This window comes from Staurois parvus, unplaced genomic scaffold (assembly GCF_062004578.1).
Source record: "Staurois parvus isolate SC_StPar_1 unplaced genomic scaffold, SC_StPar_1.0 ptg001291l, whole genome shotgun sequence".
NCBI lineage: Eukaryota > Metazoa > Chordata > Amphibia > Anura > Ranidae > Staurois > Staurois parvus.
Genome location: NW_028319087.1, coordinates 623,282 through 643,401, shown reverse-complemented (window position 1 = coordinate 643,401; position 20,120 = coordinate 623,282). Strand labels below are relative to the sequence as shown.

Genomic DNA, 20,120 nt, shown 5'->3' with positions numbered 1-20,120 from the left:
AGTCATATACTGTATATAAATAATCTCTGTCAACAATAAGCAGCAAAGAGGGCAATGGATCCCTGCATTGATTTAAAGAGGTACTCAATGAAAATATTGAAAAAAATCCTGCGCTGATATGGAAATAAATCCTACTTCATAGCGGCCAACACCCTATAGTGATAACCAATAAACCAAATAAAAAGTAATATAGTAAATGGTGCAGCGCTAACTAATACAAATAACTAAACATATAATATAATAAAGTGCTATAAATGTGATAACACAAATAAAAGTGAACAACACTGGTGTAAGGGTCACCTTGATGACCTAAAATGGTGATAAACACACAGAATATCCAATAAATAAACTTGTGTTAAGTGTCCTTATTCGTACTCAAAAAAACTAATAAACCAAACACTTATAAGTCCATAAATCACAAATATTAAGTGTTGTCAAAACCATGCAATATGTGATAAGTGATAGCTTCCTGCAAGTGCCTGCGCACTTTAAATCCACTCCAGCTGCAGTGCCTCCTCACCTCCTATACTTGACTCCAAAGGGCCAAACAAGCATTCAGGATCACTCTGGATCCTTTACATCACCGGCTGATCACTCTCCGGAAAGCCAAGGATTACCAACGATCTCCTGTTCCTCCTCCAATACTTCCTCCTCTGCCCTTAATCAGGTGCTCTGTGGGGTGTTTTACTCACAATACCAGTGAGTAATAAAAAAGATCCTCCATAGTGTAGCATTTAATGCAGTCTTTTTATTAAAAATGAAAAAAGTACACTCACATGAACATGCAGTCCCTTCCTCCCTCTGTGTATGGGTATGCTGCATCCATGTGGCATTTCCTGGGTGTACTAGGTGTGCTAAGATGGCGTCCTCCACCGGAAGTGCATCACTCGTACCGGAAGCTGTGTGTCGGTGTACCTACGCGTTACGTCACGTGGTCTCGTGACTTCCTCGGGGTGCACAAAATCACGTATATACACGTGATTTAGCATTTCCGGGTAGGGGCGCACACCACCATTCGCGGCCACGGTTGACAATCACCGGGTCCCGGCCGGTGATTACTTGCCAGCACCCGGTGATTTTCCGAGGACCTCCGATGGGGCAGTGAGCTGTTTTGTTTACTAACAGTTGTCCTTCCTGTCAGCTTGGGCACACTGCATTGGATGGCTGTGCACAGAACAGCCATCCAAAGCAGTGTGCTTACAGTGAAGCACACAGACACTGCCCCCCAGTAAAACACTCCCTGCACACAGTTAACTCTTTGATCACCCCTCATGTTAACCCCTTCCTGCCCAGTGCCATTAATACAGTGTCAGTGCTTTTTTTTAGCACTGATCACTGTATTGGTGTCACTGGGGATGTCAGTGACACCAAGTTAGTTCCCCCCAGTGTCAGAATGCCCACCACAGTCCCGCTATAAGTTGCTGATCGCTGCCATTACTAGTAAAAATAAAAAAAAAATCCCAATATATACCGCCATTTGTAAATGCTATAACTTTCATGGAAACCAATTAATTTACACGTATTGGGATTTTTCTTAGCAAAGACATGTAGCATTTGGCCTAAATTTATGATGAAATTTGATTTTTTTAAATTTTTTTTACTGGACATTTATAATAGCAAAACTTCAAAAATATTGTTTTTTTTTCTCAAGATTGTTGCTCTTTTTTTTTTTTATAGCGCAAAAAATAAAAACACACAGGTAATCAAATACCATTGAAAGAGAGCTCAATTTGTGGGAGAAAAAAGACTTAAATTTAATTTTGGTGCAGCGTTGCATAACCGCGCAATTGTCAGTTAAAGTAACGCAGCGTCGTAATGCAAAAAATAGCCTGGTCAGGAAGGGGGGTAAATCCTCAGGAGGGTAAGTGGTTAAAGTGAAATGTATTGATCGTAAACATTAAAAGTGAACACCAAGAAATAAGTAGCGTCCTTGTAGCTTCTTACCCCCAGGGGGCCTAAAAGAGTGACTGAATTCTGCAAAGTGTTGCCAAAAAAAAGCCACTGCTCTCCCTGCTGTTGATCTTTTTTTTTTGTACAGACTTTCAATGCTTTGTTCTGCACAGCACTCTATGTGAAGACAGCCATCTTGGGAAAGGCTACGCAGTGAGCAGCACAGTAGTTTTCTCACTGGGATTATGAACAAAACAGGATTTGAAAAATAGGAGTTTAAAAAACATGAGTTCTTGACTGGTTGGTGATTGTTTTTGATGAAATCAGTAAATATTTTGCTATCAGCTTTTAAACCAATTATTTTTTCTTTCTTTTTCTCCTATTTTCCACCACTTTTTAAACAACATTTTCTTAATTGTATAGTACACGCTTTGGGCACAGCCTGTAATGTTGCTTCAGGCACTGGATCTTGCTTGGGTGCTCACAGTAGTTAGCTGCATGGTGCTGTATAGTTCCAGGGCCATGGTCCATCCCTATGAAACCCAGACCCTGAAGACCTCTCTGGGGTATGCCCACTGTGATGGGCAAATCCTAGACCCTAAATAGGGACCAGCGACATAAACAGGTAAGGGAAGTTTACCCTGTATTGGACTGATACAAGTTTCTTGAATAGTATTCCTTTCTGTGTTAACACTGGCACAAAACTGGGAAATTATGCACTTTTGGAGTGGTAAACTATTGTACAGTACAGGGCACAGACTGGTATTCATAGACCCTAGTTATAGGCTGGCACCAACAGGTGAGTGAACACTGGCAAAGCTTTGCTGGATATGCCCTATTAGGTATACCCCTTTCTCAGAAACCTCCTACTCCTATTGTCCATCTACTTCCCCCAGCTGGCTGTATGTGACATCACTTTTGGTTTCTGTTTCCAGGAGTAACATCACTTCTGGTTCCTCCCTGCTCCCAAGACTTTCCAACCATGGCATGGCTGGTTCATGTGCCAACCAGCTTCTGATAGAGCAAGACTGCACAGGGGAGGGGTGAAACCAGGTTTGTTTAAGCAAAACAGAAATAAAAAATAAAAAGATGCATGTAATGCGGTACAAATAAAGCCTAATAAGCTTAATAAAAAGATGCATGTAATGTGGTACAAATAAAGCTTAATAATTAACTTGAAGGGTGTGCAAAACCAATATCTCTATAGTGATCAATACAGAGTTTTTTTTTAAATTAATTTATATTAAATTTTAATAAACAATGGGCATCACATAAATGGTGAAATAACAATCGCATAATAATTAACTTGCATAACAAAAGGGGTAAACTTCAAATTAGAAAATGTGTAAGTCCAAACTTGAAATCTTGAAAATGATGAGAATCCACATGTAAGAATCCCAAACCACCTCCCAAACTAGTGTGCCAGTTCCCTTACCAAACGGTAATGATCTCCAAATGATAAGAGATCCACAGTGCAGAAATCATCCAACTGGGGGCTACCACTCAGGGTACCACTAACTCCACCGCCCCCACAGTCCTGCACTGGTTATCCAAAGAAGCACCGCAGAGTAGGAAAAACAAAGGACCATAGACTAGTATGCTAAAAGTACATCATATATTAAAAGCAAATATACTCACAAAAGTTACAGCGTAACACAGGCAAAACACACCACATCAGGGATCAGCAGCGGGTATACAACATAATATGCCACTGGCCTCGCCCTAGGCACATTTCGTCTGGTGCAACAGACGTCTTTGGGGGATAACACACACAACAAATGCAGAGCCACACATTGAGCCTGGATACAGTTCACTACCTGGTACTGGAAGATACTCAACTCCTTTAAAGACAGTGGAGGAGGATCTCTCAAGAGCGGTAGGTAGGACCCAAATTACCCCCTTCCCTTTCCTAATCTCTCTTTACCTTTCTCTTCCCCTACCTTTATACACCCACCACTTTTCACCCTCTTCAACCTTACCCCCGTTTCTCGTCACCTTCCCCTCCACCTACATTGCCCACCTTTTCTCCACGCAAAGTTTTCACAATCCTATAGTTTTCACACTTCGAATACTAGAGCTGAAGGGAAAAAAGCACATGCTTATGACAGAACATTTCTCTGGCCCAGGTTCACATGAGATAGTGCCAGTCTGATACATGTATGGTATTTTGAATTACCAGTGAATTGTAACAACTGCATCTAACAGAATGTGCCGGTGTCGTTTCCTTTAGTTTTCTCCATAGCTGTATATAGTACATGCAGAGGGCTGCTGGGAATGCTAAAAACCTTAATTGTTCTCATGGCAGATTTACTGTCAGTTTTGATCTTTTAGGTCAGGACCAACCCTTTTCCCTCAAAGCGGTGGTAAACTCAGTTTTTTATTTGGTGCCTAAAGGTAAACTTACAACCAGGCTTACTTATAAGTAAAATGAATATCTCTTAAATGTGCACAGTTTAGGAGATATTCAAAAAAGCTGATGATGTTGCCCGTGTGTGAGCAGAACCCACAAGAATGACCTGGTGGAAATGGAAGCACTGGGGAGAGCTGTGACAATGCTGTCGTGGAGGACTCCGTTTGCAGTTCAGTCTGTCATAATATGCTAATATGCGGTGCATACTAGAATATAGAATATTGTGGAATAACCACAATTTTTTTTTTTTTTTTGTGGCGATTTACTACTGCTTTAACTGTCTAACGAGAGCTATCCCTCATATTGGCAAAGGATCCTCTTACTTCTGCAGTACAGGAATTAAAAGAAAATCCACCTAATTAAAAAAAAAAACACAGATGGCAAAAAAAGCTGATGGTGGTGTTAACCCCTTACAGCTCTAGCGAAAATGAACTGTCCAAAATGGAAAAAAAATGGATTTAAATATGCAGTACTTTAAGCCCAGTGTTCTGCAACATCAAGCTTCACACATGCATATATACATATTAATTTGGGAATTTCTGGAAGGATGCATTGTGGAAATTGCTTTGCTGTGATTTCCCGTGATTCTAATGGTAAAGCTCCAAAGATTAAACAAATGTCAAGTAACATGCCAAACATCCATGTAAAAAATTGTGCTATCCATACAAATCATACTTTTTGTCTTAGTTGTGGAGAATATAACATGCATAGATACTTACCTTGATTCCAATGCTTCTGTTTACAGGCAGAACTGAAAAGTTTAATGGATAATACTTCGTCTTCATTTGAATTTGCCAAGGAGTTGATTAAGCACAACCTTGTAAGTTAATTTTGTTTACGTAAAGCTGAACTCAGAGTTGATGGGAGATAATGCATAAACACAGTGATAGGTTTATAGGAACTAATCCCATGCAATGTCCTCCTGATTTTATCATGCGGCTAGACAACACAATATTCCCCGAATATCAAGTTAAATGTAAAATGGTGCAGCACTATGTAAATTTTAAACTAATATTGTACAATAATACAAGTAAGCCTTGCTCAGTGCGTTTCATCATTCGAACGCCATCAGGATGTCCAATTGACTAAACACATTGGGCGGGGCTTATTGCGTTACTTTTGCTGTGTCATTTCCTGTGTATGGAGCATAGGATGCGTTCCACAGGCTGCTTCCTTTTTATTTGCAAGGAGCACGAGTGTGGTCACTTTTTTTTTTACAAGAAGATTTTGCAGTTTGGGACTTTAGTAATTATACAACATTTTAATCCACTATTGTCATTTTTGTTTTTGGATTTAATAAAGAGAGGGAGGGGGTTTGTAGTACCAACAAGGTTTGTGCTTTTGGTACATGAAAGGTTCATGTTAATATTTTTTTGTGGAGTACACATTTAGTAAGTTGTGTTTAAACTACGGAGTGGTGAATTAATTTCAGTGGGAGTTGTATTATAATGTATAATTAGTTTAAATTTTACATAGCGCTGCATCTTTTTACATATATTTTAATAGTGATAAGATTACCTTATACAGAATATTCCTCCTTTTCTCTCTAGGCTGTAACAGTAGCCTCCCTGGCGGTATTCCAGAGTGTAGCTTGGGGTAAAGTGTCAGGGCAGGAGCTGAGGAACGGACAGGCAGGCCTAACAATGTAACGCACTGGCTGACGACAACCACCACCCACAGACCGAAGTCCCTCAGGGCGTGGAGTCTAAGTCCCAGGCTGCCCTTCACCAGGGCCCCTGATGGTGGGGATGGACTTGACGCAGCCAGGAACCAGGTCGCGGCCCCCGAGACACCTCAGCTGCGGTAATGGCCGCCGCCAATGGCGTGTAGCTGGTGGAAGAGACAAAAGAGTAGTCAGACAAGCCGGGGTCAACAACAGAGGGTCAGATCAAAGGAGAATACAAAGAATAGTCAAGTCACAAGCCGAATCAGATACCAGGAGAGTCACGAGAGTCAGAACAGAGTAATAGCAACACAAAGACACAAGTGCAAAGAGCATGTGCGGGCCACAGGCTTATATGTCATCAGCCACACCCCTCTGGGGGATGGACCACAGAAACCTGAAGGCATAAAAGGATTCCCATCATGCACAGCAGAATCCAAGATGGACACCAGCACATGGAGTAACATAACCTCAGGGAAAAGGTAGGACCTTGACATAAAGTTTCAGTACCAAAAGTGGTAACCCCGAGCTACACTCGGGCTTACCATGCGGCGCTGCTCCAGGATCTGTTCTTGTCTTACCTTGTCCTGCGCTCCCGCGATGTCCCTCCTGCAGCGTCCCCAGCAATGTCCTCCGGCGGATGCCGGCATCTGTCATCTGGCGGGAAATTTGAAAATGACAAAAAGTGACATTCACTAAATACACTAAAATCACATAGTAAAACATTACTGTATCAAACCATTTCACATACATTTTGTCCCGAGTGCATTGTCCTGTGCCCTGCCTGCATTTTTACTGTTCTTTCTGCCTGGAAATTGAGAAATGTCCATGGCGTCCAAAAAGCGTCCCTTTAGGTCAAAAGTGGTTTTAGACCAACTAGAGAACAGCGATAGTAAATTAGAACCACTTACAGAATTGAGTGATAATGATTCGTGGGGAAATTCGTCATCAGACACTGAAAACGATATTGCGACTTTGCTCAGTGATGTGCAAACTTGGCGCTATATTTCAAATTTCAGTGTTTTTGGTTTGATTATATTATTGAATTAAATTTATTATTATTATATTATTTTTTATGATTATTTATTAAATTATAATTTATGATTTCGTGTTTTAAATTGTAACATACCCGGGATGTGTACTAGACTCTTGTTCGGACAGATTTCAGTGAGTTATTCCTAAAAATTACAGGCCTACAATAAAAAAATACATATTTCCATGCAAAAAAATTTACCGCTTTGAGCACAGAAATATGGACATAATCAGACTGCTAGGGAGGTTAACTTCTAGTGCCTCTTCAAAAGTTGCCACAGCAGGTTCCTAGTATGCAGACTTTTGTTGAGGTGACCAGTCATCCTAACCGCTTTCTGTGTGCCTAACTTTAGTGAAGAGCTGATCACCAAGCAGAGTGATGACACCCTCACGTCAGCACTGCTGAAGTATTGGAAGCCTATGCTTTCATAATGCCTCTCTTTGCTCTGCTCTGCCTATTCCTGAACAGTCCTGTTCATCTGTGCCTAGTTTTGGTGGAGAGTAAGTCTAAAGGTGGCTATGCAATGAAGGAAATAAGTATTTGATCCCCTGCTGATTTTGAATGTTTGGCCACTCACAAAGAAATGATCAGTCTAAAAATCGAATGGCCGGTGTATTGTAACACTGAGAGACAGAATAGCAACAAAAAAGTCAAAAGAAATGCATGTCCAACAAATTATGCACTGATTTGCATGTTCATGAGGGAAATAAGTATTTGATCCCCTTCACAAAACATGACTTAGTACTTGGTGGCAAATCCCTTGTTGGCAATCACAGAGCTCGGGCTTTTTCCTGCAGTTGGCCACCAGGTGTTCACACATCTCAGGAGGGATTTTGACCCACTCCTCTTAGCAGATCCTCTCCAAGTCATTAAGGTTTGGTGGCTGATGTTTGGCAACTCAAACTTTTAGCTCCCTCCACAGATTTTCAATCGGATTAAGGTCTGGAGACTGGCTAGGCCACTCCAGGACCTTAATGTGCTTCTTCTTGAGCCACTCCTTTGTTGCCTTGGCCGTGTGTTTTGGGTCATTGTTATGCTGGAACACCCATCCACGACCCATTTTCAATGCCCAGGCTGAGGGAAGAAGAATCTCACCCAAGATTTGATGGTACATTGCCCCATCCATCATCCTTTTTGATGCGGTGCAGTTGTCCTGTCCCCTTAGCAGAAAAACACCCCCGAAGCAGAATGTTTCCACCACCATGTTTGACAGTTGGGATGGTGTTCTTGGGGTCATAGGCAGTATTCCTCCTCCTCCAAACACGGCGAGTTAGGTTGATGCCAAAGAGCTCGATTTTGGTCTCATCTGACCACAACACTTTCAACCAGTCCTCTTCTGCATCATTCAGATGTTCAGTGACAAACTTCAGATGGGCCTGAACATGTGCTTTCTTGAGCAGAGGGACCTTGCGGGCACTGTAGGATTTCAATCCTTGTCGGCATAGTGTGTTACCAATTATTTTCTTGGTGACTGTGGTCCCAGCTGCCTGGAGATCATTGACAAGATCCTCACGTGTAGTTCTGGGATGATTCCTCACTGTTCTCATGATCATTGACACTTCACGAGGTGAGATCTTGCATGGTGCACCAGACCTAGGGAGACTGACAGTTGTTTTGTGTTTCTTCCATTTGCGAATGATTGCACCAACTGTTGTCACCTTCTCACCAAGCTGCTTGGCGATAGTTTTGTAGCCCAGTCCAGCCTTGTGTAGATCTACAGTCTTGTCCTTGACATCCTTGGACAGCTCTTTGGTCTTTGCCATGGTGGAGAGTTTGGAATCTGATTGTTTGATTGCTCCTGTGGACAGGTGTCTTTTATACAGGTAAGAGAATGAGATTAGCAGCACTCCCTTTTAGAGACTGCTTCTAATCTCAGCTTGTTACCTGTATGAAAGACACCTGGTAGCCAGACATCCTGCTGACTGATAGGGGATCAAATACTTATTTCCCTCATGAACATGCAAATCAGTGCATAATTTGTTAGACATGCATTTCTTTTGAATTTTTTGTTGCTATTCTGTCTCTCAGTGTTACAATACACCTACCATTAGATTTTTAGACTGATCATTTCTTTGTGAGTGGGCAAACATTCAAAATCAGCAGGGGATCAAATACTTATTTCCTTCACTGTACACATAGTATGGCCACCTTTAAGGTCTATGCTTCTATAGGAGTTTTGTGTTTGTAGAAGTAGCTCAATGTTATACTATGTGTCCATGCGCATGATAACATTTAGATGCATATTTTAAGCTCAGTGTTTAGAGGCTGGAAAAACCCTTCTGGTTTGCATCTTTGAGATGGGTTTTCTGGCAGAAAAAGACACTAAACGTTCCAAAATGCCTGTACAACAACGCACTATATGAGTGCTTTCTCTGTCAAGGAAATGGCATTTTTTTTTAAGGCCAGTCTTCTTGGACCCTTAGACTTGCAAAGCAGTGGAGTGTGAGTCTAAAACTGAGGCCATACATGTAGTGATTTCTAATCAATTTAAGTCATCATCATCTAAGGCTAGGTTCATACCTGTGCGGATTATGTCGTTGTGGGACCCGCACAAATTCCCAGAGCTGCAACTACCCACGCAGTGAAATGCTGGACCTGCTGGCGGATGGCAATCCTAATGACATGCTGCCAGCACTGGAAATCGTACCTTTACTGAGAACCTCGATTCCTATGCAGCCTGTGAATTCCAAAGTAGTGCAAGTTTATGAGAAGGCTGGAAAAGTATGTAAACTAGGATTGGGGGGGAGGGTGAATTCGATTATAATGGGGGAGATGGGTCAGACAGGGATCAGTCCCCAATGGTGAGTGGAATGGGGGAAAGGTTATGGCAGGCGATAAGAAGGTTCCCATGTTACAAACAACCATTGGAAATGGTACTATTTGTACTAAAAAAAAATATGCAAAATACATGTGCAAAATGTGACAATGAATTAAAGTGTTTGTTCACCAATGCCAGAAGAACTACCCGAAAACTTACTAGAGTAATGGCACTGTTGGAACAGTTAAAGGGAAAAAAGTTATAATCGTGTTACAAGACAATTTTTTGGTACAGTTCATAACACTATTTATGGTGGACTTTTTGCGCTGTTTAATTGATGGCGTTATATTTGCTGTATACATTTATTTTTTAGCACTTTAGCTATAAGGTATGTATATATATGCTCTGCTATTTTTTAATTTGTTAAAATCCCCCATTATTATCACTGTCCCAGCCCTTACAGCCCTTTCTATCTGTCCAAGGAGCAGGATCTCCACCTCCTCATTAACCCCTTCCCGCCCGCGCCTCCCGGCCCTTTAAGAGTTTCAGACGCCGGGAGGGGCGTGGTTTAGGGATCATGTGACCGCTGTGATGTGTCGTTACGGCGGACACATGATCGGGAAAGGTCCCAATCGAAAGAGCAGACTGGGACCTTTCCGTGAGTACCGGACATGTGTGCTGGGAGCACGCAGTGCGCGCGCTCTCAGCACATATGTTTTTTTCTTACATGAACGCAAATGTGCGGCCACTCGGCGTCCAAGCCCAGACTTCGGGAGGCCGCACATTTGTGTGCGGCTGGCGTTAAGGGGTTAACATTGAGTGGCCTATAACAAACTCCAGTTATTACATTTTTGTAGTATGCACACCCATGTGCAGTTCCACCCATAATGCTTCAGCCTCATCACACTCTCCATCAACTAGGTCTTCTTTCACACTCACTTTGAGATCACTTCTTACATAGAGACAGAAACCACCACCTTTCTGTTTTACCCTGTCTCTCTGAAAGAGAGCATAGTCAGGAATATTAATACCCCAGTCATGTGAATAATGAAGCCAGTATTCAGCAATACCAATAAAATCATAGTTCTTTTTCGTGCACCAAAGCTTCCAACTCCAAAACCCATTTTGCTTGGCAGACTTCTAACATTGGTGAACAAACACTTTAATTAATTGTCATGTTTTGCGCATTTTTTATTTTAGTACAAATAGTACCATTTCCAATGGCTCTCCAAGAGAAAAACAAACGAAACCAGCGTTCCAATCTTCATGCAAACTAAGGAATTGTCAAAATGCCAACCGAAGAGGTGCTGCCCTTGTAAGATCGGGAAATCTGACCACTGGTAAATAAAAACAAACAAGGGAGCACTCTCATCGTGCATTACCGTGGTATAACACGTAATTTATTAAATAAAAAGATGTGTACTCACAAACCAACGTGATTATAGGCAGTAAAGGTGATCCACAAATACAGTCACAATGCAAACTGTGTCTAATGATGCGGATAAGCTGACGCGTTTCGGGAGCTGAACCCTTTTCCTCAGAACTGTTTGTAACATGGGAACCTTCTTATCAATTGCCATATCCGATATATATTGCCACTTGGCGGACCAGGAAGAATTATTTTTCCCCCACTGGAGCAATTTGGATCATATTTTATTGTGGTTTTGCTGCCCTCTGGATCAGCTGTGGGTATTGGATAGAGTATATGGAGATTTCCTATTGTGTGTTGCATGTTTATTTGTTTTTTTTTTTTGTTGGCTGAACTGGATGGACGTGTGTCTTTTTTTCAACCAGATTAACTATGTTAAAAGTAGTATAAATCATGATAACATTATGTGCTTGCAGCATGTTATCAGAAAATATTGAGAGACAATTTGCATTCTTCTGCATGAAAGCTGTGCATGGGATGCTCTAGGACATTGAAAATGACAGCATGAAAATGACCATAAGCACAAGGCTAAGTTGACCCTCCAGTGGCTACAGCAGAAAAAGGTGAAGGTTCTGGAGTGGCAATCACAGTCTCCTGACCTTAATATCATCAAGCCACTCTACAGTTGAATTTGAATCCAATAAGAAATTAAAGAAATGTGTTTTACCTACTCACTCATGTTTTCTTTGAAAATGGTTTATACTGTACCAATTCTTCAAGGGTATGCAAATATTTGAGCACAACTGTGCATTCAAATAATATTCATCAAGTCTCTGCTGGCATTCTCGAATGTACTACTGAGATTTCTCTATACCAGTTTATCGGCAGCTTAACTCAGCACTTTTCTTCTCCAGTATGCATACTTGCTGCTTGGGCAGGAGGTAAGGGGAGAGATCTCTGTCCCCGGGAAACAATGACTGGGTTTTTTTTTCTGTCTCTCCTGCCACCTGACAGAAAAGCTGATCTTTTCCCTGAGTGTCCCCATGTGAGTGACACAATCTTTGCCAGGCACCCACAGCACTGATTGTGACTGTCCATGATCTGCATTTTTGGGATGCAGCCCAGGACAAGGTCAGGCCGGGACAGCTGTCATATTACTGTGACTGTTCTGGCCAATCCGTGACTGTTGACAACTGTGCATACTGAGTGTGTAGGCAGGCAGTGCTTGGGATATTTAGTACTGCAGGTCATCCTTATGATGTTTAGGAAATTGCATAGTTTGCCCTGCAGACCCCTCTTCTGGGCTGCCGCTGCCACAAATTTTTTTTTTGAGCCCTGTGATGATGCTACAAAGCAGTAGGGCAGAAGATGCCACAGAGCAGAGTGAAGGAAGGTATGGTGCTATATTTACTATGTATCTGAAGTTCAGCTTTAAAAGGTATTAAGTGTGACTTTACCCTTATTTGTATGCTAATCATAATCATATGCTAATAATCATGTATATTCATAGGTGGTGTTCCGAGCTGGTGAAGGGGCTTTGCAGGTACTGCCACCCCTGGTAGATGTTATCCCTGAGGCTCGTTTAAATTTGGTGATTTACTACCTCCGACAAGGTAATTCTGATCTTCAAAAATGTATACAAAATTAGAGAATATTTGAGTACCTTTTGGTCATCGGAGAAAGAAGAATAGTTTAATTTTGACATGGGGTTTAATTTTGGCTTTGACAGAAGGCAAAATCCTATGTACAGCCTAGGATACAAGGGACTACACAGACATAGGGGTTGATTTGAACACTACCACTTATATGCTGATTTAAAAAGAGAATCAGTAGTAAAGCTACTGTACAGTGTTTGCTGCACACTGCACTCTGCATTTTACGAGTCATTAACCCCTTAACACCTTCCGACCTATTAAAGGGTTTCTGATGCCGGAGGCGGGGTTTATGATCATGTGACTGCTGTGATTTTCTGCTCGAAAAGCTTTACGTTAGGCGCCAGTAATTGTTCCAGGACCACACTCTTAGCATAGCTTTGTTTACATTTTGGTACACATATATGCAGGCTCTCGGCGTTAAGGCCCACCCACCAAGAGGGCCGAATATATGCGTACTCCTGGTGCCAAGGAGTTAATAATCAGCAGATCGCTATGTGGGGCCTGCAGTGTCCCACCCAGTTTTCCCTAGTTAGGCTAGGTTCACATCTATGTGGTTTCCCCTCTTTTTCCTTTTTGCAGAAACGCTTTGCAGTCTATTTAGAATAATTTCCTATGGGTCTAGTTCACATCTGTGCATTTTCAGTGGTTGCATTTTTTGGAAAGGGTCAGGGACTTTTTTGCTTGCAACAGGTTGCATTTTTGCTTCCATAGCCTTCAGAAAAAGTGCATTAAAAGTGCATGCAAATTGCATGTGCATGCATTTTTGGTGTGTTTCCTGCATGACAACAGACACCTCCCTGTAGCAACATTAACACATCCCAAAAACACAAAACTCATCAAAAACACAATAAAAAAAATGGAAAAATGCAAATCACACTGCAAAATGCACCAGAAAAAAGCATCAACCGCAACCTGCATAGGTGAAATAAATAGGGTGTAGTTTTGACTTCCCCCTCCTTTTTTGTAAAATCTTTATTTTCACTTTTACAAAGAAATAAGACAGTACAGATATTCTCAGCATAAGAATTCTAAGGCATCCAATATACATATACCATGTAAAAGACATGCAATGCAAATGAAAAGGTACATAGCAGCAACTGATTGATAATACAATGCGTAGAGCACATCTAGAATTACAGGATCAGTCTTAAAATATGTGAGATACCCTGACTGAGCAAGGGAGAAAAAAAAAAGGAGAGAGCAAGTGAGCATCATCAATTCCCAAGAAAAGCCAGCAACTAAATAAAAAATACAGTGTACATTCTAGCCTAGTAAAAAGCAGTAGGAGCATAGGAGCAACACTTGTCTGAATAAACATATCCAATCACTGCATTCATTGTTTTTGCATGTCAGAGGAGATGACATTTAACCATAAAGCCCAAGTATTATAGTACTTAGAATAATTATCTGTACACTGATGCCTCCATTCCTCAGCTTCCATTACAGGTGAAATTCGAAAAATTAGAATATCGTGCAAAAGTTCATTTATTTCAGTAATGCAACTTAAAAGATGAAACTAATATATGAGATAGACTTATTACATGCAAAGCAAGATAGTTCAAGCCGTGATTTGTCATAATTGTGATGATTATGGCTTACAGCTCATGAAAACCCCACATCCACAATCTCAGAAAATTAGAATATTACATGCAATCAATAAAACAAGGATTGTATATAGAACAATATCGGACCTCTGAAAAGTATAAGCATGCATATGTACTCAGTACTTGGTTTGGGCCCCTTTTGCAGTAATTACTGCCTCAATGCGGCGTGGCATGGAAGCTATCAGCCTGTGGCACTGCTGAGGTGTTATGGAAGACCAGGATGCTTTAATAGCGGTCTTCAGCTCTTCTGCATTGTTCGGTCTCATATCGCTCATCTTTCTGTTGGCAATGCCCCATAGATTCTCTATGGGGTTCAGGTCAGGCGAGTTTGCTGGCCAATCAAGCACAATAATCCCATGGTCATTGAACCAAGTTTTGGTGCTTTTGGCAGTGTGGGCAGGTGCCAAGTCCTGCTAGAAAATGAAGTCTGCATCTCCATAAAGCTCGTCTGCGGAAGGAAGCGTGAAGTGCTCCAAAATCTCCTTGTAGACGGCTGCGTTGACCCTGAACTTAATCATGCTCAGTGGACCAACACCAGCAGATGACATGGCTCCCCAAATCAACACAGACTGTGGAAACTTCACACTGGACTTCAAGCATCTTGCAGTGTGTGCCTCTTCATTCTTCCTCCATACTCTGGGTCCTTGGTTTCCAAATGAGATGCAAAAGTTGCTCTCATCAGAGAAGAGGACTTTGGACCACTGAGCAACAGACCAGGTCTGTTTTTCTTTAGCTCAGGTAAGACGCTTCTGACGTTGTTTGTTGTTCAGGAGTGGCTTGACATGAGGAATACGACATTTGAAGCCCATGTCCCGGATCCGTCTGTGTTTGGTGGCTCTTGATGCACTGACTCCAGCCTCAGTCCACTCCTTGTGAAAGTCCCCAACACTTTTGAATGGCCTTTTCCTGACAATCCTCTCCAGGCTGCGGTCATCCCTGCTGCTTGTGCACCTTTTTCTTCCACACTTTTCCCTTCCACATAACTTTCTATTAATGTGCTTTGATACAGCACTTTGGGAACATCCAACTTCTTTTGCAATTACCTTTTGAGGCTTTCCCTCCTTATGGAGGGTGTCAATGATGGTTTTCTGCACAACTGTCAGGTCAGCAGTGTTTCCCATGATTGTGATTCCTACTGAACCAGACTGAGAGACCATTTAAAGGCTCAGGAACCCTTTGCAGGTGTTATGGCTTAATTAGCTGATTAGAGTGGGACAGTTTGAGCCTAGAATATTGCACCTTTTCACAATATTCTAATTTTGGAGATGAAGCAGTAGCAAACGTTTATATGTGTCATGAAATCACATAGGAAGTGGGTCATCCACTATCTGATAGTTGGTCACTTTAACAGTTAAGTTGCGAACCTCCACCCAGAAAGGTCAGAGAACAGGGCATTCCCACCAAAAATGCAGAAAGGTGCCCCTCCCACTTAAATTATAAATCCAGTTAGGGCCATATAATTTTATTTTTTTTCAGATATTTACCAAAACATATTCAAGCTATAGTTATATAATCGATATGGGCTGAAAGTGCACACTTTATTTTTTTGGGTATGTACAGTTTCTCACAGAAGTGAGTACACCCCTTCATTTTTGTAAATATTTTATTATATCTTTTCATGTGACAACACTGAAGAAATTACACTTTTGCTACAATGTAAAGTAGTGAGTGTACAGCTTGTATAACGGTGTAAATTTGCTGTCCCCTCAAAATAACTCAACACACAGCCATTAATGTCTAAACCGCTGGCAACAAAACTGAGTACACCACTAAGTGAAAATGTCCAAATTCTGCTCAAAGTGTCAATATTTTGTGTGGCCACCATTATTTTCCAGCACTGCCTTAACCCTCTTGGGCATGGAGTTCACCACAGCTTCAAGGGTTGCCACTGGAGTCCTCTTCTATGATGACATCACGGAGCTGGTGGATGTAAGAGACCTTGCGCTCCTCCACCTTCCATTTGAGGATGCCCTACAGACAGTGGTTTATTTAGGTTTCGTGTTGCCCTAGGCAACACAAAAATTGGCTGCTCTCCCTACGGACACCGACCAACACCCCCCTCCCCCACGAAGAGAGCCTTACCTTGACCAACAGCATCCCCCCCACCCCCACCCAAGAGAGCCTTCCACTACCACCGCCCCCCCATACACTGGCAACCCCCCCACCCCAGCAAGACACAAGACACTCATCTTCACAGCTCCGGACATCCCCAGGTACAAGGGTCTGCATACACCATCAAGCAGTTCACAGCCTCTCTCAGATCCCACCTGGTCCCCATGCTGAGTGTGTCCCTTCTGCCCCCATGAAAAATGCTGCTGCCCCCCTAAAAAATGCCGCCCTAGGCAAATGCCTTGTTTGTCTTGTGGTAAATACACCCCTGCCTACAGATGCTCAATAGGCTTTAGATCTGGAGACATGCTTGGCCAGTCCATCACCTTTATTTTAGCAAGGCAGTATGTGAGATACTGTACATCCAAATTGGAGGAAGGGTTTAGGAATTACAGCTCTTAAGAGTAGCCATCGCCTGTTTTACAAGGGACCAAAAGTAATTGGACAATTGAAAGAAAAGCTGTTTCATGGCCAGGTGTGGGCTACACCTTCATTATTTCTTCATCAATTAAGCAAGTGAAAGGTCTGGAGTTGATTCTAAGTGCGGTATTTGCATTTGGAATCTATTGCTACGAATCTACATCATACGTTCAAAGGAGCTGTCCATGTAAGTAAAGCAGGCCATTGTAAGCTTCACAAATGAAACAAATCCATCAGAGAGATAGCAGCAACATCAGTAGTGGCCAAATCAACAGTTTGGTACATTCTGTGGAAAGAAGATACAGATATAGGAAAAAAACCCCTAAACTGGATGGGACTTTGAAAGCATTACACATACAATAAAATTATGAAATCTTTATTTTTGTCAAAATTTCCACATGTATAAAATATTTATGGCATAACACACCATTTTACAAGTAATCATAATATCATATCACCATCAAGAGATGTCATAGAATTATTATTATTATTATACAGGATTTGTATAGCGCCAACAGTTTGCTCAGCGCTTTACAATATAACGGGAGACAATACAGCAACAATACAGTTCAATACAAGAGGGATTTGAGGGCCCTGCTCCTTGGAGCTTACAATCTAGGAGGGAGGGGCTAGTGGTACAAAAGGTAGTAACTGTGGGGGATGGACTGGTTGGAAGAGTAGAAGATTCCAGTATTAGCTGAGGGCAGGATAGGCTTCCCTGAAGAGAGAGGTTTTCAGAGATCACCTAACAGTGAGCAGAGTAGGCCATAGTCTGATAATTTGGGGTAAAGCGTTCCAGAGGATGAGGGAAGCTCTGGAGAAGTCCTGGAGACGAGCATGGGAGGAGGAGACAACGGAGCTAGAGAGTAGGAGGTCTTGCGAGGAGCGGAGAGTACAGTTTTGGTGATATTTAGAGACAAGATCATTGATGTAATTTGGGGCAGATTTATAAATGGCTTTATAAATTATTGTTAGTGTTTTGAATTTTATCCGTTGGGCAATAGGAAGCCAGTGGAGGGATTGGCAGAGAGGAGTGGCTGATACAGAACGGTTCATAAGGTGGATGAGCCTGGCAGCAGCATTCATGATAGACTGAAGAGGGGATAGCCTGCAATGAGGTAAGCCAATGAGGAGGAAGTTACAATAGTCAAGGCGAGATATAACAAGGGAGTGGATAAGTTGCTTTGTGGTTTCCGAGGTTAGGAATGGAGTATCTTGGGGATGTTGCGGAGGTTAAGTCTACAAGATTTGGACAGTGATTGGTTTTGGGACTGAAAGGACAGATGGGAGTCTAGGATTACACCTAGTACCCTGGCATGAGGGGAGGGAATGATGATTGTGTTATTGATCTTGATGGAGAAGTCAGGGGAGGGGGCACGGGCCGGGAGGAATACTAAGAGCTCAGTTTTGGAAAGTTTGAGTTTGAGGAAGTGGAGTGACATCCATGCCAATATGTCACTTAGTAGGTTAGTGATGCGAGAGGAGACTGAAGGGGTGAGGTGAGGGGTAGAAAGATAGATTTGTGTGTCATCAGCATAGAGATGGGAGTTTATCAAGTGACCAAGGGAAGAGGTGTAGATGGAGAAGAGAAGGGGTCCAAGGACAGAACCCCGAGGGACCCCTACAGAAAGAGGGAGTGAAGAGGAGGAGGCAGCGTTATAGGTAACACTGAAGGAGCGCTGTGATAGGTAGGAGGAGAACCAGAAGAGAGCAGAGTCTCTGAGGCCAAGAGAGTGGAGTTTTTTGAGGAGGAAGGGATGGTCAACCATATCAAAAGCCGCAGAGAGGTCAAGTAGTAAGAGTACGGAGTAGTGGCCATTGGTTTTAGCAGTTAGTAGATCATTAGTGAGTTTTAGTAGGGCAGTTTCAGTGGAGTGTAGAGAGCGAAAGCCAGACTGTAGAGGGTCAAGAAGGTTGTTCTCAGTGAGGTGGGAGCTCAGGCAATTGTAGACTAAGCGTTCTAGGAGTTTAGAGGTAATTGGCAGCAGGGAGATGGGGCTTAAGTTTTTCAGGTTGGTGGGGTCCAGGGAGGGCTTTTTAAGTATGCTTTAGAGGGGAGGGGAAGGCACCAGTAGAGAGAGAGAGAGAGATTGAAGATGTGAGTGAGGGAGCGTAGGATGGAAGAAGAGGGTGACCGTAGTAGTTGTGAGGGGACAGGATCCAGGGGGCAGGTAGTGAGACGGGCTTCTGAGAAAACCTTGGTGACCTCTTCAGTAGTAGCAAGGTCAAAAGAGGAAAGTGTTGAGGGAGGTTTAGTATAAGGTATGCTAAGTGGGATGGATGTCTGTGCAGTGGCGATGCCCCTACGAATTGCGTCAATCTTGTTTTTGAAATGATTTGCAATCTCATGAGCAATGAGTGAGGTACTGGGTGGGGTTGGAGGTGGAGAAAGTAGAGAGATAAAAGTAGAGAAGAGACGACGAGGACTGGATGACAAGGTATTAATAAGAGTGACAAAGTAGGCTTGTTTGGCAGCATGAAGGGAGGACTTGTATGGTAAGAGAGCAGATTTATATAGGGTGAATGCTTGTTGAGATTTGGTTTTACGCCACAATTGCTCTAGTGTACGACTATGTCATTTAATATTTCTGGTGTCATCAGTCTGCCAAGGTTGTAACGGTCGTGGCCTGATGCTTCGTGTTGTTAAGAGGAGCAAGTGAGTCTAATGCGGATGAAAGTGAACTGTTATAGACAGCAGTGGACAGGTGAAGGCAGGACAGGGGAGAGATTCTGTCATAGAGTTGGTCATTTGCAGAGTGGAAAGGAGCAGGGTTCAAGTTGTGAAGGTTTCTGCGGGTAATTGTTTGCCACTTGGAGGGATAGGTGTTTGAAGACGAGGACACTGTGAAAGTGATGAGATTGTGATCAGAGAGAGGAAAGGGGGTGTTTGTGAGGTTGTAGGGAGTGCAAAGATGGGAGAAAACAAGGTCTAATGTATTCCCATCAGTGTGAGTGGAGGACTGTGTCCATTGTGCTAATGCAAAAGATAAGGTTAGGTTGAAGAGTTGGGATGTAGCCGGGTTGCTGACATTAATAGGGATGTTGAAATCTCCGAGAATGATGGTAGTTCAGAGGAGAGAAAGTAGGGTAACCAGGCGGAGAAATCATCAAGAAAGCGGGACACCGGTCCAGGAGGTCGATAGATCACTGCAATCCTCAGAGAAATGGGAGAAAACAGCCGGATGCAGTGAGTCTCGAAAGAAGAGAAG

The 20,120-nt window shown here is 42.5% G+C and overlaps 1 protein-coding gene across 4 annotated transcripts in view; it reads left to right on the top strand.

The window, feature by feature from the left end:
• The window catches only part of IFT56 (intraflagellar transport 56), a 555,685-nt gene that overhangs the window by 219,756 nt on the left and 315,809 nt on the right, over window positions 1–20,120 (top strand). For all 4 annotated transcript variants that reach the window (XM_089660945.1, XM_089660944.1, XM_089660942.1 and 1 more), the window contains 2 exons: window positions 5,046–5,120; window positions 12,634–12,736. In XM_089660945.1, the coding sequence (XP_089517071.1) occupies window positions 5,046–5,120; window positions 12,634–12,736 (178 nt within the window). The remainder of the gene's footprint in view (window positions 1–5,045; window positions 5,121–12,633; window positions 12,737–20,120) is intronic.